The 24,411-nt window shown below is 53.6% G+C and overlaps 1 protein-coding gene across 1 annotated transcript in view; it reads right to left on the reverse strand.

Annotated features, from left to right (window-relative positions):
- Positions 1 to 242: 242 nt before the first annotated feature.
- IPO9 (importin 9) overlaps positions 243 to 24,411 on the reverse strand; it is a 34,231-nt gene continuing 10,062 nt past the window's right edge. The window contains exons 2-24 of the mRNA XM_033099483.1: positions 21,790 to 21,851; positions 21,482 to 21,568; positions 20,538 to 20,739; positions 17,562 to 17,650; positions 16,755 to 16,841; positions 16,251 to 16,370; positions 16,049 to 16,149; positions 15,800 to 15,858; positions 15,179 to 15,330; positions 14,381 to 14,479; positions 13,492 to 13,598; positions 12,984 to 13,123; positions 10,850 to 11,009; positions 7,593 to 7,819; positions 5,698 to 5,846; positions 4,963 to 5,091; positions 4,045 to 4,320; positions 3,614 to 3,780; positions 2,965 to 3,098; positions 2,330 to 2,452; positions 1,861 to 1,968; positions 1,610 to 1,686; positions 243 to 1,213 (exon numbers count right to left, since the gene is read on the reverse strand). Coding sequence (XP_032955374.1) covers positions 1,103 to 1,213; positions 1,610 to 1,686; positions 1,861 to 1,968; positions 2,330 to 2,452; positions 2,965 to 3,098; positions 3,614 to 3,780; positions 4,045 to 4,320; positions 4,963 to 5,091; positions 5,698 to 5,846; positions 7,593 to 7,819; positions 10,850 to 11,009; positions 12,984 to 13,123; positions 13,492 to 13,598; positions 14,381 to 14,479; positions 15,179 to 15,330; positions 15,800 to 15,858; positions 16,049 to 16,149; positions 16,251 to 16,370; positions 16,755 to 16,841; positions 17,562 to 17,650; positions 20,538 to 20,739; positions 21,482 to 21,568; positions 21,790 to 21,851 — 2,966 coding nt within the window. The 3' untranslated portion in view covers positions 243 to 1,102. The remainder of the gene's footprint in view (positions 1,214 to 1,609; positions 1,687 to 1,860; positions 1,969 to 2,329; positions 2,453 to 2,964; positions 3,099 to 3,613; positions 3,781 to 4,044; positions 4,321 to 4,962; positions 5,092 to 5,697; positions 5,847 to 7,592; positions 7,820 to 10,849; positions 11,010 to 12,983; positions 13,124 to 13,491; positions 13,599 to 14,380; positions 14,480 to 15,178; positions 15,331 to 15,799; positions 15,859 to 16,048; positions 16,150 to 16,250; positions 16,371 to 16,754; positions 16,842 to 17,561; positions 17,651 to 20,537; positions 20,740 to 21,481; positions 21,569 to 21,789; positions 21,852 to 24,411) is intronic.

Consider the following 24,411-nt stretch of genomic DNA (forward strand, 5'->3'; position numbering starts at 1 on the left):
TGGGGGGGGCACTGCCTAATTTCTATCCTCAGTCACCCTTTGGAGTCATGGCAGACTAAGGTCCCAATGAAGGGACCTCCTTAGACACCGATGGTACTGCACCGTTCTCGGCGTCACCTGTGGCCGGGGCAGCTGGCCCATGGGGTCCAGATGGCTTCCACCTAGTTCATCCCGTATTTCCTCTTCCTTCTCAAGGGCACAGAGGCAGAGGGGCTGAGACTCCCCGTATCATGCGGACTGAGTTCATTTGTAAAGATTACTTTACTCTCCTAGAAAAATACACGCTGCAAATCTCAGGGCTACAACTTAACCACTTCAGAGGGTCTCTGGGGAAGGGAGTAACCTTTGACTATCCGTCTGTGGAAACGTGTAGGAGGCATATTAAATATAGTTGGGTCAGGTGGACTTTTAAAAAAATCTGTTTTCCCCCTTTTTTCCCTAAAAGAGGAAAAACAAATTGCCATGTGTCTGGCTTCCTTTGTGTGTGAGCATGTCTGTATACACAGGACTAGCTTGGGGAGGGGCTGTCATGCAAAGAGGCAGGAACCAGATGACGTCTTCTGACAGGGAGAGACGTAGTGTTGTCGGCAGGAGGGAAGCCTCGAGGCCGCAGCCAGGGGCAGCTCCTGCCATTCCTACCGAGAACGCAGACGCCTGAGCAGGAGGGCAGAGCACTCCTGTCTGAGCACATCGGACGTCCTGGGAAAGCCAGCGGCTGCTCTGGAACAGACGGTCACTTCCTGTGTGCCCGGCGGGGCACAATAAGCCCGGGCCACGACTGTCGTGGGCAATGTTTCTGGACGGGCCGGCAGAGGCCTTGAAGGACACAGGTAGGGGCGCTCGTGGAGAGGAGAGGGCTCTAGAGCTCGGGGGTCTTCCGAGGGGCTCTGAGAGGTGTCCTTTGTTCCAGCATTCCCAGCATTCTTTGTGACAGCACTGCGAGCTGGTTCTGAATGGTCGTCACTGTCACTCTGCAAAGGCCAAGGGCCGAGAGTCAGGAGGCCACTCTAGGTGGAGAAGAAAGTGCATCTCCAAGCCCGACGGCGGCAAAATGGTTGATGGCTGGGCCAGGTGGACGGGCCAGCGCGGAGAGGCTCGCTCTCTAGATCCCGATGGTCTGCAGAACCCGTCTCTCGTTGTCGTTAAGGTGGCCGGAGAACATCACGTAGCAGGGCTGCTGAGCGAACTGGCAGAGGAAGTCCGTGAGGTACGCCTGGAGGGACGAGGGAGGTGTCACGAAGGCCCCGGGTCACCTGTGTGCTCTAACGAGAACCACGAGGGGCTGGGGGCACTCGGGCGTTCAGACAAAGGCCGTTCAGCTTGAGGCTAGGGCTGTCTACTCCTGGGGTCGAGTTTAGCTTCCACCCAGAGACTCAGGTCCACAGGGGAACACAGCTCCCCAAGAGCACATCTCATCCTCCAGCCTTCACAGCACTGGCAGGAAACACGCTGGGGAATGTCCCCGCCTTCCCCAAGCCTGTGACCGCGCAGCAAGCCAGGGACTCGGCCCTGAGGCTGCAGGGTGGGCAACACATGGGTCTGAGCCCATGTCCCTGGGTCCGTGGCTTGAGACACTGTCACTTGCAAGACGTCCCCTGGACGGTCTCACCTGCAGGTCAATCTGGTAGAGAGGGTCCTTCAGGGCGTCAGGGTCATCCTCCTCGTCGTCCTCATAGTAATCGTCCTCTGTGAGACACAGCCGCACGGGAGGCTCAGGCAGAGGCCCCGGGAATGAGGTGTCACCGGGCGCGGCTGATGGGACGTGGGGGCCCACCAACACCGATGCCCTTTTGGCGCCCAACTCCCGGTACCGCGCACAGCAGAGGCACTTGCCACCGCTGCTCTCCTCAGACCGCTCACCGTATTTGCTCGTAGCGAGAATGTCGGATAAGAGCTGGCCGGCTAAGCCGTCCTCCTCGTCCTCGTCCTGCTCCTCGTCCTGCTCCTCCCACATGTCATTGGCGTCATCTACTTGGGGACAAGAAGCAGCTGGGGTAACGCACACACTGTCCCTCCCCGAACCCACACGGGCCGGGACAGAGAGCCCAGCGGGTTTCCACCATGTGGCCTGGCGTCCCCGGTGGGAGGAACCAGGGACGGCCACACCTCCCAGTGAACTGGGGGGAAGAGCCGGGCGATTAGGGGCCGAGCAGCTCTGGAGGGAAACCGCACGGGAAGGGCCGCGGCAGCCGCCTCCCCGAAAGTGGCTCTGCCTGCCCAGCACGCCGGCCAGAGCCGGTGCAGGGAAGGCCTCGGAGCAGCGACTCCGAGGCCCCACAGACACCCTGACAGCGGTGTGGCGGGCAGCCGGGCGGAGCGGCCTGGGCACCTGGGCTCCACTCTGCAGGCGTGGCCTGGCGGGCGGCGTTGGCCTCCATGACGTTGGACAGCTCATTGATGATCAGCTTTAGGATTTTGACCAGCAAAGGAATGTTTGTCCAGCGCTCAGGGTCTGGGAAGGAGAGAAAGTCAGGCTGTCACTGGGCTCACTGTTGGCAACGCCTGTCCTGCCGCCAGCAGGCAGCGACGCACAGTTCCATGATTCCAGTCCACCTGGTGTCACCAGGGTTCAGAAGTTGGGAGACACAAGAGCTTGGGAATTAGAAGAGCGACACTTTTGCCAGAAAGCAAGCTGGATCTAAGTAACTGCCGAGCATGCGCTGGTCCCACAAGCTGTCCCTGGAACAGCAGCACAGGGGACGAGGAGGCCCCAGGCCCGAGAGCAGCCGGGCACGCACCACCCACAAAGCGCCGGGGTCACTGGTACTAGAGCCCCGACAAAGCCGGGTGGGTCCCCGGTGCCTGAGCGGACGTTTCCTGATGTCCAACAACACGAAGGGACCATCGTGTCCGGACCTGTTGCTTATCCCTGTTGCTTCCTGCCGCTTCTCCCCAAAGCCTGCACTAACAGTTATAGAGATGACAACGCATGGCCCCCACCCCCGCGTCCCCAGCGTCACCCACTCTTGGCTGACTTGGAGCGGGTGCGAACGCCCTCGTCCACGCCGTAGATCTCCTCGCCCTTCACGCGGATGTCCTGCAGCCGCTTGTCGTCTGCGTTGATGCCGTGCTGAAGCAGCTTACACAGGGCCACAGAGCTGGTGGGAAGAGTCCGGAAGGGTCACTCAGCCCCCAGCCAGAGGGCCCCCGAGGGGCTGAGCGGTCACGTCCTAAGACTGTCTGACGGTGAGAAGTCTGCTCACTACTCTTAGGAGAGGACCATTCAGCTGGGGTTCAGCACCCACAGACACTCCAATGGGAAGACTTGGGGAGCAAAGCCGTGTGCGCAAGCTTTACACTGGGGTCCCTGCTAGGAGGTGCGATGGGGGATCAGGACCCATGGGTGGGATCAAAGTCCAGGGTCAGAAAGAGAAGAAGCCACCACAGTGCTTGGCTGCGTGAGGTCTGAGGCAGAAGAGGGTCTCCAACCAACAGATGAGGAAACATGGTGTCTCCGTGTCGGCTGCCTTTGGGGCATTTCAGGGTGGCAGCTCTTCCGGTCATGTAGGTTAGCAATAAAGAAAGGGAAGAGGAGCACAGGAAGGGGCAGTCTGACATGGCACCGAGACGCCAGGACGCGGCCGGGAAAAGGAGCGACGCCAGCAGGTCCCACCTGACTTTGCCCTCGTACTGCCCGTAGAAGAGGTGCTGGCGGCTGGTCCACTCGGCCATCACGAACTCCAGGGCGGGTTTGCCGGTCGGCCCAGGGAGGCTGCACAGGAAGTCCAGCAGGGGCCCCAGCTGAGTGTGCACCAGGTGGGCGAAAACCATGATCAGGGACTAGGAGGCGACAAGAGGGGGACGCCCTTCAGGAAGACTGATCCCCGAGACAGGAGGTGAGGCAGTGGGGCCGGCAGTCCAGAAACAAAAACACGGAGCTTTCCTTGTCAGCGTTTCTTGAGCCCACACAGAATGATTTCACTAGACTGTCCTACAAGGCCAGGCTGAGAGCACGGTAACCGCCCCATCACGGGCGTGAGGGAAGCGCCCGTGACACCCAGCGTCTCGGCCTGACCAGTGACTCCATCTCTCCCACCCCCTCACCTGCATGACACTGAGCGTCTCAGCCTGCTGCATCTTGCTGAGGATCGCACGCAGAATCTGGTCCAGATTCTCGCCCAGCTCCCGCCCAGCCTTGGAAATGAGGGTGGAGACGAGGCGGCCCACGAAGGCCGCAGTGAATTCGGACGTGCGGGGGTCCAGGAGCTGGCTCACCACCTGCATCACGTACCACAGCCCATTGTGGCCTTGCTCGTCATGCCACTGGGCCACCTGCTCCAGCGTCACTGACACGTAGGCCCGCAAGCACTCGCCACCATTCTGGGGAGAAAAGGGTGGCAGGCAAGATCATCAACAGGGGGACAGACAGCAGGAGGCCCTCAGTCCATACGGCAAATGCTGCCCGCTGAGGCCTATGCCTCCTAAGAGTGGGGAGCCCCGACGGCTGTGGGGGCTCACCCCCCTCGCCTGTCATCGAGTCACCGTTAGACACACGCAGTCCCTGCCCTACCTGCCCAGCTACCTCCAGAATGCGTGTTTCTGATCACAAGGAACAGTGGACAAGCACACAGTCATAACCACAAAGACCGCCCCTGGGACTGGAAGAACGCCCAAGAAGCAGGAGTCATTGGGGGACCGCCGGTACCTAGGGTTCCCAAAAGCCCATCACTTTGACTTTATCAAGAGAAGAAATATCCGGAAAAGACTTCCTTATGACCCAAGCCCTATGCTGCCACCTCTTCCACAGTAGTGACACCGACATAGGGTGGTGTCCACATGTCTACAGTCGTAACCCCCGAAGCATGAACGACCGGCTTTTGCAGACATATCCCGTCCTGGTCCTTTGGGTAAATACGGATGTGAGACTTAGATCTCAGAAGCATGAAACGGTCCGAATTCCCTGCCTCCTAGGAGCCCGTGCCTGTGGGGCTGGCGTCCCCGTCTAGTCACAGGGTGAGATACCTGCATGGTGGCGTTGTCGTCTGTGTGTAGGGTGCACTGTGCCACAGCAGGAAAAGCCTGGCAGATGAGCAGCTGGGAAAGGGGGGGCTTCGAACTCCGCACCACTGTGGTCAGGATGTCGATGGCTGTCTGAGGAGAGAAGAAAGGGGGCTCAGAACTGCCTCCACGATGGGGCCGGGGGTGCCCCACAACCAGGCTCCTTCCTGTGTGGGAGCAACACAGCAAGCAGAGCACGTTTCTGAGAGAAAAGGAATGAGGAGGTGGGCAGAGCTCTCAGCCTCCTCACGTGCGGCCAGCGGGTGGGCGGTACGTGGCAGTGGCCTAGACAGCCAGTGACACTCAGTGGTGCTGAGTTGGGGTGGCGCTCTGCCCAATCCACTGAGGGCTCCTCTGGACCAAGAGCCTTTTCCTTAAAGTCCTAAGAATCACCCACTGTTCTTGTGGGCACAGGAGCCCAGTGAAATCAGCCGAGACTCGGTGCTCCGGGTTTGCTGTCAGTGGGGTGGGCTGTGCAGGCGGCACTGGCAGAAGCCCCGCCCCCGCCCCGCCCCACGCCCCCCCACTCACCGCACAGCCCCGCCCCCACGCCCCCCACTCACCGCACAGCCCCGCCCACGCCCCCCCACTCACCGCGCACAGCCCCGCCCCCACACCCCCCAACTCACCGCGCACAGCCCCGCCCCCACGCCCCCCCACTCACCGCGCACAGCCCCGCCCCCACGCCCCCCCACTCACAGCGCACAGCCCAGCCGGGAGCTTGTCCGCTGGCGCCTGCATGATGCTGACCAGCGTCGGGATCAGCCTCATCTGCATGGGGCCCTGGCAGGCCTCGATCTGGGACAACTCCTTGAAGATATCCTGAGCCAGCGAGGCGACGACAGGGTCTGAAGTGGACAAGGCAACACGGAACCCCCGCCTGATGGTCTGCATGTGCTTCTGTGTGGCCCTAACCTATGTAACCACTTCTGCTGGGATTACGTGTCACATACCGGGGACCTAGTGGGGCCACATGAATGACCTGAAAGAACAGGAGAGATGCCAAATCTCCAAGAGGCACAGGGCGCATGGGGTCACTGAGTCAGGGGGAGTCAGTGAGAGGTACCCCTAAAACCAAATGCGGCTTTTTCTGGGGCAAATCTTTACTGTCTTTATTCTCAGAAAACCTAGATGGATTGTGACACCAAAGGCTTAAGGAAAAAAACTCCCACTGATACTTTCTTAACAAACACACATGGAAGTTTCAAAAAGTGCCCAACACTGGCTTTTCCCGGTTCCTGTGTGTCAAGGAGGACGCCTGTCTGGTCCTAGGGCCAGTCATGAGAGACAGAACCCCCGAAGCCATTATTCCAGGATGCCAGGCAGCGCCTCGGGCATGGAGCTGCGGCCTGGCCTACGTCCTCCTCGCCCGAGCAGGCAAGGCCCATGCAGGGGACACTCCCGTCACTGCTGCCTGCCTGTGTTAAACAACGGAAGCGACTGCGTGTCCATCCGCAGACGGGTAAGTGGACTATGTACAGACCACCATGGCATGGCTGCAGTGAACGGGCACTTCCAAGAGTGCCAGGTAGAAACCACTCCAGGTGGTGTGTGTAGGTGAGAGAGCAAACCCCGTGAAATGTTGGGGACGTCGTCATGTCCTGTAACCAACCCCCAGCCCAACACACGCTTCTGAGCTTCAATACTGGAGCTCCCTCGTTAAAAATAAACATCCTCCATCTTTTTTCTGATAATAAAGTATTAATAACACACCACAGAAAATGCAGGAAGATATGAAAAGAAACTCCTATAATCCCACCACCTCGAGGTAACTACCGTGTTTCCCCGAAAATAAGACTCAGTTGGACAATCAATTCTAATGCATCTTTTGGAGCAAAAATTAATATGACTGGGCCTTATATAAGATCTTGTCTTACTTTACTATAATATAAGAGTAAGTATAATATAATATAATACAATACAATATAATACCAGTCTTATATTAATTTTTGCTCCAAAAGACTCATTAGAGCTGATTGTCGGGCTAGGTCTTATTTTCAGGGAAACACGGTACCCGTAACATTCTGATGTTTTTCCTGCTCTTTTTCCTATATATCTCTACAAACATCCTTTGCTAAAACAAAACCACACTGGGGATTATGTCCTATGTATTCTGGAAAACTCTACTCACATTCTATAAGCTCTCTGCCATTGTTTTCAGTATTGCTTTGAAGTCTGATGTTAAAAGGCTGCATGTTATCCCATTTTATGGATATAATTAATCTTCATCATTTTCAAACGTGTGCTGCCATACAACACACGGGAGGAACACTCTGTTCACGAGCCTTTGCATGTGTCTTTGTTCAGTGAGTGTCTCCGTCTCTAAGTTACAGCTCCAGGCCTCTGGCAGGACGCCTGTGACGTAGTTGCTCAGATTCCGACTGTCGTCAGTTCTGAATTATTGCTACACTCGGCTGCCCTTAACTCAGGACCGGGGCCCACTTCCGCGTGCGGCCGGCGCCCTGCCAGCACCTATTCTGCTGACTGACAGCCACATTCTTTGCTTCCGACACTGCAGGTCACCAGCCCCAGGGAGGTTTTCCCCTGAAGCCACCGCCCGCCGCCGCCAGCAGGCACCCTCCCCGGTGGCATACCGTTGCTGTACTTCAGGAAAATGGCGATGGTGAAGGGGCAGATTTTGCTCTCCACGCTGGCTGTGAACGCCGGGTCCACGGTGCAGACGATGCACAGAGCTTCCATCACCAGGTTGAGGACCTCGGAGCTGAACTGCGCTGCCAGGTGAATCAGGCCATCCAGGACGCTGGGCAGGAAAGGCTGGAGGACCTGGGTGCTCTCCGAGGCTTTCAGCTGGTCACAGTAACTGGGAGACAGGCAAGCAAGAGTGACTCAGCAGGGCATCCCTCCAACCCCACGGATAGTGTGTGTACCTGCAGCGTCACCAAGCTACTTCTACCGAGTGTCTACCTCTTTCTGTGGCATATTTTATACATGTCAGCATGACCATTTGTTTTCTTTTTCTTTACAGGACTTTATTGGGGAACAGTGTATACTTCCAGGCCTTTTTTTCAAGTCAAGTTGGTCTTTTTTCCAAGTCAAGTTGTTGTCCTTTCAGTCTTAGTTGTGGAGGGTGCAGCTCAGCTCCAGGTCCAGTTGCTGTTGCTATTTGCAGGGGGCACAGCCCACCATCCCTTGCGGGAGTCGAACGGGCAACCTTGTGGTTGACAGCCCGCGCTCCAACCGAGCCATCCAGGAGCGCAGTGGCAGCTCAGCTCAAGGTGCCGTGTTCAATCTTAGTTGCAGGGGGCAGAGCCCACCATCCCTTGCGGGAGTTGAGGAACTGAACTGGCAACCTTGTGGTTGAGAGCCCACTGGCCCATGTGGGAATTGAACCGGCAGCCTTTGGAGTTAGGAGCACGGAGCTCCAACCGCCTGAGCCACAGGGCCGGCCCCGACCATTTCTGTTTTCTACTTTACTTCTGCTTTGGTCTTTGCTACTGCCTACAAATACTTCCGTCTGTCTCCCACTCTGTTTTCGAGTAAATCCCACTCGTATCATTATATCCAAATTATGAAGATGAAGTGAAATGCTCTGACTCCTCGAACCACTTCCTGCTTTCGTCACATTCCTAAGGTTCGGATCTCCAATTTCCTTGTTATTTCCCAAACACTTACAGTGTTTTAACATCTCTTCCAGCATAACTGTTATTTACTAGGAAATTATTTTTCAACTTCTACATTATGTACATTTTGTACTTTTGGGTTTTTTTGTGCATCCTAACATGAGATCGATTTATATACACACTCTGTGCACACATAAAGTTGGGGCACTGTTTGTAGGGCTGAAGTTTCCCATACACACATTGCTCACTTTAGTCACGTCTTATTCAATCAATAACAACTCGGTGCCGTTAACCACGTCCACTGGGATACAATTATTAAAAACACACAAGTCTTTGGTTTATCTTTAGAGTGGCAATTAAAGTCTATAAAAACGTTGTTTCTGTTAAAAAACCTAACACAGGAATACGGCCCTCTCCAGATACTCAATAAATGTTTTTTTACACACTGGTAAGTGTCTTATGGGCTCAAAGGTCCACAGTGACGGGGGAACTGTGGGCTTTGACCCAGGTCTGTCCGGGCTTTTTCTTGGCCCAAAACACGCTGACTGTCAACGCCAGCTCGCCCTGGTCTGACTCTTCAGAGTGGACATGGCGCCTGGCGTGGTCAGCTTGTGACTCCCCAGCCATGTCTGCTCTGCATCCATCTCTACGGACTCACTGGTGCCCTGCCACCACCCCGCTTCTCCACGCCAAGGGCCTGGTGACTGTGCACTTCCGGTGAACTCGACACTACACAGTCTGGTAAAGCACATCACCGGGTCAGGTCACAGGGGATCTTACACGCCAGGCTGAGGGAGGTCACTTTATAGTGGAAGCCAGTGTAGTTCAAACTTTTTAAGAAATTATCCATAGCACCTACTTTCTTCTTTAGCCCCAAAGTCTTCAAGGAAAACTGATGCCCGAGGAAGATGCCAGATGTTTATCCTGTGGCGTCATGTACCACTATGCACACGGCGGCTCTCTTCTGAAGGTGACTTTCATTCGTTTTCATGCTTTATTCTCTGTCCTCCTTTGACTGGATCATCTCCAAGGCCCGGTCTTCTGGCTCACAGGTGCCTTCTGCTTCAGCCATTCAGCAGCTGATGCTCTCCACGCGGTTGTCATTCATTCATTCATTGTGTTCTTTGGAACCAGAATTTATTTGGTTCTTTTCTGTGCTTTCTATCTCTTAGCGGAACTGCTCATTTTGTTTGTGTATTGTTTTCCTGATTTCATAAACTGTCTTTCTGTGTCTCCTTGGAGCTCACCGAGCTCCTTTAAGCAGCTATTTTCAGCTTTCTACGGGGTGAGTTGCAGATCTCGGCGTCTCTGGGCTGGTCCTTGAAGAACCGCTGTCCTGTGTGGTGTCGTGTGGCCTTGATCTCTCACGTCCCGTGAAGTCTTGGGCGCTGCCCTCGGCAGGGCCATCACCTCCTCCGGTCTGACTGACGGACCTCTTCAGTGTCCAGTCTTGACTGTTCTGCTCCAATGGGAGGTGTCATCTCTGCTGGACTGCTGGAGTCCCACAAGGCTCTCCGGTGTGTGGGGGGTCAGTGTCCCCCGGGGTATGGACCTGTCCAGGTCTACAGCCGACACCGGTCGTCAAGTCAGCTGCTGGAGAGTGCATGGCACCGGGCTTTCCCAGCCTTGTCCCTAGGGCTCAGCTCCCCAAAGGGCACGTGTTGATGAGGAAGGGACATGCGGGAGAGGTCTCGTTCAGCCATCCCACTGACATCACTGCCCCAGTGCTTTCTAAAGACGTAGTAATGCACGGTATCTCGATCCCTGCTTCAAAAGGTGAGCGCAGCAGGTGGAGACAGCTTTGTTTCTAGGATTTTAGGGAGTGTTTAGGCGTCAACTGAGACTCTTAAATTTGGACTTTAAAATAACAACGCTCTTGCCGGTCTGGGCAGGAATATAAATAAACGACTAGCTGAGCCCCTAGCACTGAGCAGGGAAAGGGACGTAAAGTCGGGAGGAAACAGGCAGCCTTTCCAGGCCACACTGTCCCCATTTTGGTTCCTAACACAGAGCAATCAACCCACAAAATGACCTGAGCTCTAATTCGTTGCCGGGCCACCCTATGCGAGTGGCCCTGTCCCAGAGCGCCAGGCCGCGGGCCCCCAGAAGCCATGCTGCTGGTATGGCGTCTCCTGTCCCACATTCACTCCGCAGATCTTCATCAAAAAGTTCCAAGCAACCCCGCCCACGGGACGACTGCTGTGTGGGCCTCTGTTCTGAGTAACTTTCTCTCTCAGAACAGCGTCCCTGCCCTAAGGTGGCGTACTCACCCCCAGATGGCTCTCACAGCAGAAATGCGAACCGATGGGGGTTGTGTCTCGTGAAGACCACTAACTGTTGCCTGTAGAAACTGCTGGATCAATTCAGGGGACATGGCAACAGTGAACCGACTGGCAGCCCAAAGTGCCCGACCCAAGAGGAAAGGAGACGCTGGGAGGAAGAGAGAGCAGTTAGGGGACGGACAGGACGCGTGCCTGCCCCTCGCCCCCCCTTCCCTCCACGGCCGCCTAGTCACGGTAACGGGATCCACGCAATGCACACACTCCGCTGAGAGAACGGGAAAAGCCAACGTGTATGGCCTGCGCTGAACAATCAGCTTCTCATTTCTCTCGTCACTCACTAGCGGCGATTCTCAGACTGAGAAAGCTTCCCACCCGTCCCACCCAGCTCTTGTTCTCCCGCGGCACGACTAGTGAGTCCTCTCAATGCCGTCACGGCCCGTTCTCCTCTTGGGCCACTACGGGGACATTATACACCATCGCTCTGGCATTCTGTTATTTAAAATGTCAATAAATTCCAGTCTACCCCGTAAAGACCCCCTCTGTCAGCACGGCATTCAAGGCCCCGAGAGGAGGGGCTCTCGCGTGACGTGATCTCCCTCTACGGCTCCTAATCTCAGGAACACATGCTCCCAGCAACGTACCTCCCGTGTCCCGTTTCTGGGCCACAGCCCTCCCTGCATTACCCAATTGCCCGTGCGGGCTGAAGAAACCCTAGCAGCTCTGTGACGCTGTCAGCCGCCCCTTCAGCCTCCTACACGTCAGGTACTTTGCTCTGCCAGCCCCGGTGTCAGGGCGACCACCCCCGCCCACCACACGCTGAGGACAGGACCACACCGCTCGGCCCAGCACAGGGCTTAACTTAGTCACGTGCACGGTAAACATTTACGTGATGGGACCTACTGAACAGGACCTAACACACACTGCCGGCCTAACCGTTCCCCACCGGTTTATAGAACACAGAGCAGCAGCTGTCCCGGGAGCCCCGCACGTGAGACTGATTTCCGCAGCAGCCCCAGGGCATGCCCTCCCAGTCTTTCAGTGTACCGTGTGGCGTTTTCCAGGGGTGACACGGTGTGTGACACCACGGCCCTGCCAGCTAATGGGACGTGTGTCTGCATTTTAGAATGTTTTTCAGTTTTCATTTCTAATATTAAATATTAATACATAAAATTCACAGCAATTCAATGGTCTCTTTGGGATCACTGACAATTTTTTAAAGTGTAAAGGGGAACTGAGACCAAAAAGTTTAAAAATGGCTGGGGCAGAAAGCTCTTCGCTGTCGGCACGAAGATAAGCTCAATATTAAATGTTTTGCCAGTCTTCACACAAATATCCTCAGATCTCCATGAATTTTTAAAGATTCTTTGCCAGGGCAAATCCTACAAAGAATACGTCGATGGGTTTGAGAAATTCCAACACTTCCATTCCACACGACAGTACCTGCTTGTCAGAGCAGGATGTGTTCGAGGGCTACCCGTGGAGAAGGGGCCGGTGGGGACCGGGAATGGCACAGACACCACCCCGTGTCCGGGCCTATGTACTCACAGAGGCGGGGACAGCGTTTTGTAAGGAGATGGCGGGGGCAGAAGCCACGATGGGGCTGGAGACGCCGGGCCGTAGGCGCTCTGCCTTGCCGGAAAATTAGGCTACCTTTTCCTTTACGGCAGGGAGTTAATGCGCCACGAGAAGGGAACATTTTAATTAGTGGACACCGGCCAAGAATACAGCTGGAGGAAAGGACAGGAAACAAGCAGGAAGACTGAGGGGGACAGACTGCCTGAGGGTACCGTGGGCTTACTGCTGCCGGCGGGACTCAGCCAGAACCCTCACGGCACAGCAGCCAGATGCGCGTTCTATTCCAACGCAAAACGGCCGTGACCTGAGTGCTGGCTTGGGAGGAAGACTGAAGAGCAAGGCAAACTTAGTCTCTCAGTTGGTGAAGCTCGAGCCGAGATCTCTGGGCTGTTTTATGGGTGCAGATAAGTTCGAGCTCTAGGGCGGGAAGAAGAATTTCCCCCAAAGGACACGTGAGTGCCTGGCTTACCTATCTCAGTGGACAACGTAACTGAGGTGACGCCAGGCCTAAAGTCTTCCAGAAGCCTGGCACCGTGCCGAGACATACCTGAAAGGTTGAGGTCTGCGAGGATGACACCGGTCAGGAACCCATGCATGTCGAAATGGACCCGGCCGTTTTTCACACTGTCCGTGATAATGGACTTCACTGAGCCCAGAGCAAGCATGCAGGCCTCGTGGATCTTCCACCTGCAAGAGGGGAAAGCAAACCACACTGCCGCAAAGACAAGTATGCGAGGGAAGCAGTTCAGGAAAGGGCGCTCCAGTACAGTGTGACCCAAAGCCCATCCACCGGCCGTTCCAACCTAAACCTATGGCTGAAAACAGCCATAGTCAGTAATGAAAGCTTTCTAATTCAAAACAAAGCCACAGAACTTCCTTTCAAGGCTTTTTAAGCAGGGGCAAAATAAAGGTACCTCAGGCAGTTATTTTAAGGTGGAGAGGGCCGCTTTAACTGATGGCACAAAGCCAGCCTGGCTGCACAGATCCGAGACCCAAGATGCGCCCGTGTGACATCCCCCCACCCCACCGTGTGGCCTCCCGGTGCCCACTCTCACCAGTGCTCAGTGCCACTGTTCTTGCTTTGCTCAGCTTCCTGCAAATGCCGAGTGGCTGCGGCAGCCAGGGCTGCTGCGCTTTCATTCTGGAAGTCGGTGGCCACAGCCTGGGGAGAGGAGACAGGCTAATAAGCCTCCCCGTGGGAGCAAAACCCATTTCAGCTGCAAGCTGCAAACGTGAGTTCCACTCTTTCACGTGCACGTGCTCAGCTCTGATCAGGCCTCTGACGACATCGGGGTACTAAGTGTATTTCTGAGTGCCCAGGTGATGGAAAGCTAACGACATGTGCGGATCCCTCTGGCCACGTTCCGAAGACTGCCAGGCTCCAACAGACCCAGCTTTGGTGACGACGGACCTGACACTATTCTCTGAGAGCCTGACCGTGGAAATAAAGGCTAATCCACACACTGAACTTAGGGTGCTCAGAAATACTCAAGTCTAATGAGAAGAATTCAACAACAAAGAGAACAAACCGGCCACCCATAGGCGGCATGGGGCAGCTTCTTCACAGAACTGCAGCCCCAGTCAGAGGCAGAGAGAGCTGGTGTCTGGGTGTCACCCCCCGGCAATCTCACGTTTTAAGTTTGCCAACCTCTGGATTGTGCTCCAGACTCCTGCTGAAGAGGGGGTTCAATGGAAATGTTCCCCACTAAACCGCCCTTACTGATAAGAACACTTTATCCTCTGCACAACTGTACACCTAATAGTGACCTGTCAATCAGAACCAGGAGATATGACTCTGGAATGCCCGAGTCTCACATTTCGTTTGAGATGTTCTCTTGTTCTTTCTCCCCCAAAGTCTAAGATGTCTAGAAAGTCAGAGGTCTAGAAAGAGAAGCTGAGGGCCTGCCTAGGGTTACCGGTGGGGCATCAAGGCGGCCCCCTTACCAGGAGCAGGTCTTGAGCTGCAATCCTGACCGTGTAGGAGAAAGTGTCGTCGTCCTCATCTTCTACAAACTGCTGCGGGTTGGCTGTCCACACTTTAATCTGAAAGATGACGATGGCAGGTGTCTGTGAGACTGCCACTCCGGTTCACATGCCCCGCATTTCGTCCGTGCACACAGGAAGACCTCAACCTTTGTGTTCATCCAGAACAAAAGTCTAGCTTCAAGTCTTTTCTCTTTGATGTAGAGAAGCGAATCCTCTAGCAAGGTCAGTACGAGGTTATCGCTCTCCAGGACACTAGTTCAGAATGTGGCAGGTCACTGGCTCTGCTACGTCAGTCAGCTGTGACGCTTCGATAGGCCAATTTTCTGAACATATTAGGTCTGATGGGATATTTAACGTGACAGTTAGTCGATTCCTGTGCTGCTTATGAAAGAGAAGCATTATCCTATGTGATCGTTTCTGGTCTAATTTAGACCCAGCACCAGGCTGGTGACACGACCTCCGTGTCTCACTATTTAGAGAGAAAGAACAGCTTCTTGGCAGGTGTCAGGGCCTCTGCTTAGTGGCCCTACCTACAGAGGTGAAGTCAAAGTATTCTGAGAGCCTAATTACTCAATACAGGAGCAGATGACACCCCAACACCCAGGGACCTGGTAACACTGACACGAACGCGTCCCTACAACGCCACAGGAAGTTACTGTGCTGGTGTCTGTTTTTAGGAACACACGGCTGTCTGGTCCCAGGTGTCACATTCAAGGCAGACTTCCCAAACGTGTGCTGTACCTGTGTCTCGTTTACCTGTTCCTCAGTGATTTGCATGTATAGGATAACATAGTAAATCAGCTCAGGCAAGGCTTTCTTAACAGTGCTTTTGAATTTGCTGTTTTCCAGAAGAGCATGGACAAATTCGAAAATGCTAAAGACGAGATTTTCAAAGCCCAGCACTTCACCTACAGGAAATACACAAAAGAGAAGGCTTGAATGACAAGAAAGCAAAAGGACACAAACTACATTATCTTTTAAACTAACGAATATTTAAAGCCCTTGCTAATTATTGTTCCCAAGGGAACGGAAGAGTCGGCTGACGTGTCAGAGAAAGAAACTGAGGATAGTAAACGTTCTTTGGTTTTTCAAGTCAAAGAATCAGAAACACTGAACATATTTTACAGCATTTTCTGTTTTTGCTGTCAAATCCCTAAAAATATTAACACAGAAAGGAAAGCCTCGTCATCTGGGCCCTCCAAGTTACAGCCGGTGAAACGCCAGAGCAAGCTGGCTGGGCCGGCGCCTGGTTCCCCCCACACCTACATGCCAAGGGAAGCGTGCGCAGAACATTCGGTGAAGAGCGAGCCTCGGGGTGGGGCCTCCCTCCCCGTCTGCGTCCCCCCGCTCCCAGGTCAGACCACACACACGACCTACCATCCGAGTCCACGGGGTCCTCTACGTCCTCTGTGTAATTGACTTCCGTCCTCACGTAGGTATGATGATGAGTAAAGAAAGACACCTCAGAGTCTGCTCTGCATGCATTCTACAGGGGAAGGTGGACACTAAGCGTACACACCCACTAACACTAAGAGTGGGTCCTTCAAAGACCTCATTTCACAAAGTGGCAGACCGGGCGCTATCCCCAGCCTGCGTGCTGGCGGGCCCCGCTTCTGGGAAGGATATAAAGCTGCACTCTCGGTCAGGGTGTTCCAGACAATCGGCAGGATCTGCTGCATGGACGACACCATGTGCTTCGGGAAGTTCTTCACCAGGGCTGTCACTGCCTGAGAGTTCAACGCAAAAGACGCGAGGCTGAGTGACACGGGAGGACACCGATGACATCAGTCGTGCACTTGTGCCCCCGCCCCCCGGCAGCAGGGTTTACCTTCAGCACTTCCATCTTAAACCCACTGTCCGCCGTGGGGCCGTCCGGTATCTGCAGGGCCTGAACGAAGGCCTCTGTGAACTGCTGCACCACGGGGAAGATCAGGACCTTGGCTGCGCCCTGGCATCAGAAAGCACGTCAGCACCGGACACACGTCCAGTGCTCAGGTCGGGTCCAGTCAGAGGGGAGCAGCTCTATGGGCAGCGGGTGGCTCCCTCAGCCTCCTCAGAGCTACTGCGGAAGACCACCTCTTACGTAACAGGGACCGGTGTTTGCCACTGGGCTGTATCACACGAGAGGGCCACAGAGTGCGGAAGGGCTCGGTGACAGTATGAACGGATACAGGCTAAGGGGAGCTGCACGCAGTGACGGTTTTCCCGCCGTGCTCAGAGCGGCCAGCACCCCGTTCGTGTGCATGCTGGTACTGCCACAACACAGGAAGACACCTCTGCCTGCAGTGGAACGCACTGGTGACGACTTTGCAGCAGGACGTCTGCGACTCACCTTTTCCAGCTCCTCCATGTTACAGATCATATGGGCACAAGTGGTAAAAATCTCCACAGCTCGGGAGCGGGTCCGAATGCCATACACCTGGGAACAAAGTTACAGCACGGCCATGACATCGCTGTGTGCGCCTGTCTGTGTATCTGTGACTAGAAGAACAACTATGGCTTCTCAACCCTGACACGGGACAGGATTCCCCGTGGAGATGGGGCATGTCATCCCTCGTGTCCAGGAGATAGGCTTCTCCAGCTCAGAGGACGGGAGGCAGCAGGACGCCAGGGCTCACTGTAACAAGTCTTCTATGTACACAGGCCTCTGCGGCCAGTCTGACGAAACTCAATAGGGTGGGTCCTGCTTGAAATCCCAACACGGTCAGTGTTCTTCTTACAAAATGCAGGCCCTTGGCTGGGGCCAGAGAGGAGCAGGGAGGTTAAGACACACGCCTCAGGCACTCACACTCCCGGGGAGTGAGTTACCATCCCTCCGCTCAGCCATCAAATAGGCGTGCAGTGTTAGGGGCCTAGCATGGCAAGGCGGTGACAGGCTGCTTCCGGACACTCAGCTGGGCTCCGTGGGCCCAGGAGCCTCAACGGGAGGCTCCAGGTGGCATAAAGGGTCACAGGAGGCCAGGAGGTACAAGCCACGTGAAGACACAGTGCAGCTCTTTCACTTTTACCCAAAGTGATCGGTCTGAGGTTAATCCAGACTCAGATCTTTGTCCGTTCTCCTCTTCAGCAGCATACACACCGCGTCCCACCTGGGCGCGGGGCTGCCCAGAGCCCGAGCGCTCAAGCTGCGATTCCATACCTCGGCCATGGTGAAGATCTTGTACATCTCTGGGAGGATGACAGGAGCCACGAGTGGCATCTGTGTGTCTGTTACTTCTCGAGTGAATTCTGCAAAGAAAAAGCAGTATCGTAAAACTAGGTTGCCTTGTAAACACACTGAGTGCCAACATTTTCAAGCTGCTTCTGGGGGTAACACCCCAACAGATAGAGTACAGGTAGGGACACTGGCCTGGTGGCCTTCTCCTGGGAAGGAAAGTCGCAAGAGTTACTGAGTATTTGTTATAAGGGGAAAGAGAACAATACAGAGATAAAGGCAAACACGGGCGATTAAGAAAAGCCTTACAGAAGTGCTGAGAAAACCTGTGACAGCAGTGGGCAGAAGTCCCCTGGAGGCCCCCCGAGGAAATCCCTGCATTATCTACTTTGTGCCACGTGCCACCCTTCAGGTGCCCTCCGGCTGCTCCCATGGACAGAACAGCTGTGCACACTCAGCTTCCTGTTCGCAGAGCAGCGAATGACTCACTGACCTAGAAGCCAGACGCTGCTGCTCTCGGCAACAGAAAGCGATTTCCACCAGACGGAGGCGGCACAGGGCCGCCTGCACGCGGATGGCGAGGGACACGGCTCACATCTCCCCTCGCGCCCACAAACGCCACGAGGCACCGGGATTTCCTGTCCTAAGCAGTGCAGTGCGAGCCCTTGAGCGCCAACGTCTGCTCACGTGACCTGCTTTTCCCGGCTCTTCCACATTATCGCTGGGACAGAGCGAGTCGGCTGGGGCATTTTCGGGATGTACATCAGGAAACGCGAGTGGGCTCCTCCCAGGTCCACACTGCACACCCCCGGGCAGAACCACCACCAGGGTCAAATGAAGACCAAACACTCAAGGCTGAGTCTTCTTAAGCAGCGGTGCGTTCTTCCTGAAGAATAAATCCTGAACTGAGCAGTAAGGAGTGTTTCATTTAATTGGAATCAGTCCACACACGTGTAATGGATACCATTCATGAAAACAAGTTTTACGAAAACTTGGTGGCATGATTTAATTCCACGAATAAAGAGCCTAGCCACATTTTTACTCCCCTATCATCATTCCTGGTGGTCTCAATGTATTAACACCGATAAGCTGGAGTCCAAAGTAAGTTTTCTGAGGTCACCGAGCAACTCAGGAAAAGCGTGGGACACCAGCAACATCTCAGTCTCCAAAGTTCTCTGAGACGGAAAAAAGGAGCTGTGGCGGGTAGCTAAACACGTCCCTCCTTGGCTGCCATCTGCCTTCCCTCCACAGCGCCAGCCTGAGTTGGTTCTTTCATGTCCTGAGTTTAACGGGAAGCCCTGCAGAAGGCCGACTGAGGACAGCCAGCCCGTCCTCCTACAGGCTCCTGTCCACACCACGTCCTGCCATCTCCACGCAGGTCTCTGCTATCGTTAGAGCACGGTCTAGCCCCAGGTGAAAACAGACAGCTATCTGAGGACAGACGGGGCAGCCCTGTCCCATGTCCGCTGGCTGCGTCACAAAACGGTGCACCCCCCCATCTGATGCGGTGACTGAGGCTGACAGAACAGCCATCCCCCTCGTCCAGCGCGACGAATGCGCTTAGCTCCCAATCACGAGAAATGCACAACCTCCGTTTTGAACAAGCTGGACTTGTGTTGGGAGACTGGAAGGCAAGGCTCCCTTTGCTTGGCAGACAACACATCTGTTCACTGATATTTTGGTGCCAAGAACTTGTGAGTAAGGAATCCTGGAAGGCTAATTCCAAGGAGAGGGGTCTGTGAAGTCGCCTGGAGAGTGAGTCACACAAGAGACGCGAGGGGAAACCCGAGCAGGGAACGATGTCATCGTTTTGGCAATTCTGCTCTACACAGTGAGCACCTGTCACAGGTAATCAGTACGAGTACAAGGCCTGGGAAGAGGGGGTTTGAAATGAAAGGAGAAAGGATTTGCTTCTGGACACAGAATTGCTCCTGCCGACCATCACCGTCTCATGCGCTGGACAATTGGGCCCAGATGCCAAGTTCGGTAAACAGATTCCAAAAAGGAGAAACGGCCCTTATCACTAGGCAAGAATACGCTTCAGTAAGCGAGTACATCCTAGGGAAGGAGGAATACAGGTGGGACTTCCACTAAGCTGTATGAACAGAGGGGAAACAGGACTTGTAAAAGGGCGACAGAAGATGGCTGATGTCCGGGTAAGGATTCCTTGAAGGCAAAACAGAGACTTCACCCGGGGCGGCAGGTAGAAGGAAACTCAGGCCAGACCTCGGGATTTGTGAAGACAGGTTCTGTGAGGGACGGACGGACAGATCAGTCAACCGAGCTGAGAAGAGATACCCACCAAGTCTTGGACTGAAAGTTCAAGTATTTTTATCCACTTCTCAGAACAGAAAGAAAAGATGCCAAAGGCTACATAGTCTCTAGGCCGGCTGCACGAAGGCCAGGGTTTTATAGCTACACTGTTTTTACCTTCTTTCTTGCATTTTGATTCTTAATTTTGACTTGGTTGAACTATTAATAGAAAAATAATACGTAACAAGGAGGACAATCATAATGGCTAAAGTTTACAGTGTATTAATGGCATCAGTTAGTAACATTTTACGTCGATTAGCTCATTAAAACGACCAAACGTTCCTCTGACGTAGATCCTCTCGTTATGTGAATTTTACCTACGAGGAGACTCTGGCTCAAGAGACACAGTGAGTCGGGTCAAGGCAAAGGCGGACTGTGAGCTGGTATGTGTGCCCAGCTACTGTCCGTCACCCTGGAGTGGCGAGGTCTGGGGGCAGCCCCTGTGCGGTGCTCCCTCAACTCCCTGGAAGGGAGTGGCGTGGGGGGCAGCTATGGAGACAGCACAGCAGGAGGGAGGGGCCACGGCGGGCGGCGAGAGCTCACACCTCCAGTGCCGCTGGCTGGAGTCACGCCAGCCCACAGCTTCCTGTGCGTCTCCGGCCACCTGCGACCCGAGCCCCGACCCCGGGAAGAGGCTCTGGCACCCACCTGTCAGCACGCGCATGGCTCCATGCACGGCGTTGACGTCTCCGCTCACCAGCATCTCCATGAGCAGGTTGAAGAGCTGCGGCCAGGCCTCCGGCCAGTCCCAGTGGGCAATGGCCGACACGGCGTAGGCCACGCTGGAGCGCACCTTGCTGATGGACTCTCGCAGCCCATTGGGCAGCAGCTCCCGGATGACGATTTTCGCCTGCAGAGGAAAGGCCACCTGCCGTGAGAGCCGGCTGCACGTGGTAGCCAACTCCTACCCGGTGTGCGCACGAGGAAAACCATGAGCAGAAGATACTGCGTAGCTGTCAAAACCTCCAATCCAGACACCTGACGAGCAGGTCCCACAGCCCTCATCTGTGCGCTCTACACGCACGCCGTCCGTCTCAGCAGCCATTTGCAGTGAAAGTGGAAGGAAGGTAGAATTCAGTCCCTCGGTCACACCGGCAGTTTCCGTGCTCAGCACCACGTGTGGCCAGCAGCTGCCGTACTCAACAGCACAGATACACAACATTTCTGTGACTGCAGGGAGTTCCAGCAGACTGCCTCGCTCGCCACCTTATACCTCAAAATTCCTTGGGGCCCGCAGTGGCCACACAGCACTGCACTAAGTAGAAACACTATCGCATTTAACCCTCACACAACTCTTTGGAAGTTGGAATTGTTACTCTAACTTTAGGTATTTAGGAAACTGGAGCTCAGAGGGTGAAATATTTCCCAGTATTTCATGGCCAGCAAAGGGCAGAAATGGGACTGGAGACAGGCCAGCCTCGGCCCCGAGCTCTCTCATCCGCGCACGCGGCTCCCCACGCAGCCTCCAGCCAGCTCCCCTCTCTCTCTGCACAGTCTTCTGACTGCCCCCTGCTGTCCGGGAATGGGGACGGCGCCACCTTGTCAGATGGGTCCTCCAACCACAGGCAGACGGACCAGCTCACTGTCCTTACCCTTTCGGTAGTTTCAGGAGGCCGAAACTTCTCTGACTGGGCACACCAGTGAGTCTCCACATACTGCTTCAAAATGACTGATGCGAGCTGTGAAGAGAAGAAGCCACGTGGTACATAGCAAGAAAAAGGCTTTCTTCACACAGGAAAACCATACAGATGGCCTGATCCATTCATGGGAAGTGTATCGAAAGCTGCTACCAAATCCTAGGTTATTTATAGACTGGCCGCATTCTTGCTCTTTCCCATAAGAAAGTTTCATTAGCAAAAGGGAAATTACTTATAAATTGGACCATTTGGTCTGGACTTACCTGACGAATTGCCAACGCCCCCTGGGGGTCCACGGTCAGCTCTGCCAGGTGAACACCAAATTCTGAAAGAGAAAATGTTACCGTGAGTGGAAAAACACGCAGGAAAGCCACAGCAATTTACTGCGCTCTAACCCTCAGGCCAACAAGAACGACTCCAGAAAGGAGCTGGAGCCGTTGCCTCCCAAAGCGCTACATGTAACTCAGACTGATTCCAAGTGGGACCAACACGCAGACCCACAGGCCACGGCTGTGCAGCCAGCACTCCAGCATCGGCTCACTTTCTCCCTTCACTGCAAAGCCTCTCCCAGCCATCTTCCCGCCAAGAAGGCAGCAGTTGCCTCCTGAACCAGTGAATGTGGTATGTACTACTAAGTTACCCAAAGAAAAACCAAAGGTGAGATTTCAGGAGTGACTCAGACACACACCACCAGATGAGAGATGATTACGTCTAAGGAACTCTGGCTTTTGCAGGCTTCGTCCTAAAAATAACAGCGGTCATAAGTGCACAGTGCCCAGTAAGCAAGGCAAGCAGCAGTCTCGCAGTGAGCGCACAGTGGGAGGCTACAAATGATTCTGACGCCCAAGTTAAAATGTAATCCCCATCAACATCCCAATGATGGTTTTTGCAGAAATAGAAAACCCATCCTAAAATTCATATGGATTCTCGAGGGACCCTGAACAGCCACCGTAATCCTGAAAAAGAAGACCAAAGCTGGAGCGCGCATGCTTCCTGATTTCAAAACTTAGTACAAATCTACAGGAATCAAAACAGGGTGGTCCTGGAGTGAAGACAGACATACAGACCCATGGCAGAGAATACAGAGCCCCAAATAAACCCTCTCATACACGGTCAAATGATTTCTGACAAGGGTGCCAAGACCACTCAATGGGGAAAGGACAGTCTTTACATGAGTACACTGCACGTCCACGTGTGCGAGGATGAAGCTGGAGCCATACCTGACACACATACAAAAATTAACTCAATTGGATCAAGACCCTAAATGTAAGACCTAAACCAATAAAACTCCTAGAAGAAAACACAGGAGAAGAGCTTCATGACATTAGACTTGGAAATGATTTTTTGATATGATACCAAAAACGCAGACAACCAAAAGAAAAAATAGACATATTGGACTTCATAAAATTTAAAAAATTTGGTGCATCAAAAGACACTGTAACAGAGTAAAAAGGCAACCTACAGAATGGGAAAAATATTTGCAAATCATATATCTGTCAAGGGATTAATATCCAGAACATACAGCAAACTAGAATTCAACAAGAACCAATAACCCCATTCAAAAATGGGCAACAGACTTCGAATAGACATTTCTCCAACGAAGACACACAAACGGCCAATAAGCTCATGAAAAGATGCTCCATCTCACTAATCGTTAGGGAAACTCAAGTCCAAACTACGAGATACCACCTACACCCGTTAGGATGGCGACGACCAGAAAACCAGACGACGAAGGCTGGTGAAGCTGTGGAGAAATTGGAGCCTGTGAACAGTGGTGGGGTGGAAATGGCGCAGCCGCTGTGGGGAATAGTACAGAGGGCCTCAAAATACTAAAAACAGAACCACCACACAACCCAGCAATCCTGTTTCTGGGCATTTCTCCAAAGTAAATGAAAACACTAACTTACAAAGATAGCTACACCCTATGTTCACTGCAGCATTGCTTAATGGTGTATATGAAAACAACCTAAGTGTCCATGGATGGACGAATGAAGAAAGAACAAATGGAGTATTACTCAACCACGAAAAAGAATGAAATGTTCCCATTTGCAACACCACCTGCGAGCCCTCCAGGCCGTTATGCCAAGTGAAATAAGTCCAACACAGAAAGATACATAGTATGATCTCACTTATATGTGGAATCTAAAAACAAAAGCAAGAAAACAAACTCCCACATGGAGAGAATACATTGTTGGTTGTCAGAGGTGGCAGGTGGGTGAAAGGAGTCAAAAGGTATAAACTTCCAGTTATAAAATCAGTAAGTCCTGGGGATGGAATAATGTACGGGGAGGGGGGGGGCGGGGGGCGGGGGGGACCCCAGCTAATATTGTACTGCATGTTCGAAAGTTGCTACAAGAATAGATCTTAAAAGTTCTCAGCACAAGAAAAATAAAAACTCTGTAACTAAAAACAGTCAGTTATTGTGCTATTCTTATTTTTATTGCCCCTCATGAGTACACTGAGTCTTTTCTATCTATGTAACAAAAGTTACTTTCCATGGGAAGTTCCACCGGGATAACCGTCCAAAGGGCATTTATGCAACAGAAAACCTAAGTGGTCCATGCCATGTTTCATGTTCACGGCTTATCCAAGTAACAGGGTAAAAACTACTGAAAATGACCTACGTCTCTATTTTTAAAAATGTTTTGTTTTGAAGTAAGTTTTAGACTTAAAGAAAAGCTGGATCTCCTTCACCCCTGTTCCTGATGATAACCACTTACTCACCCGTCGTTCAGTGACCAGACCAGAAACTCACACGGCGCTGCTGTTGACGGCACTTAGACTTCACTGGAGTCCGACCAGTCTCCCCCCAATGTCTTTTTTTTTGTTTCCAATCCAATCCAAGATCCCACACTGTCCTGGGCTGTTCTGCTTCCTCAGTTTCC

The sequence above is a fragment of the Rhinolophus ferrumequinum genome, chromosome 27 (genome assembly GCF_004115265.2).
Source record: "Rhinolophus ferrumequinum isolate MPI-CBG mRhiFer1 chromosome 27, mRhiFer1_v1.p, whole genome shotgun sequence".
Classification (NCBI taxonomy): Eukaryota; Metazoa; Chordata; class Mammalia; order Chiroptera; family Rhinolophidae; genus Rhinolophus; species Rhinolophus ferrumequinum.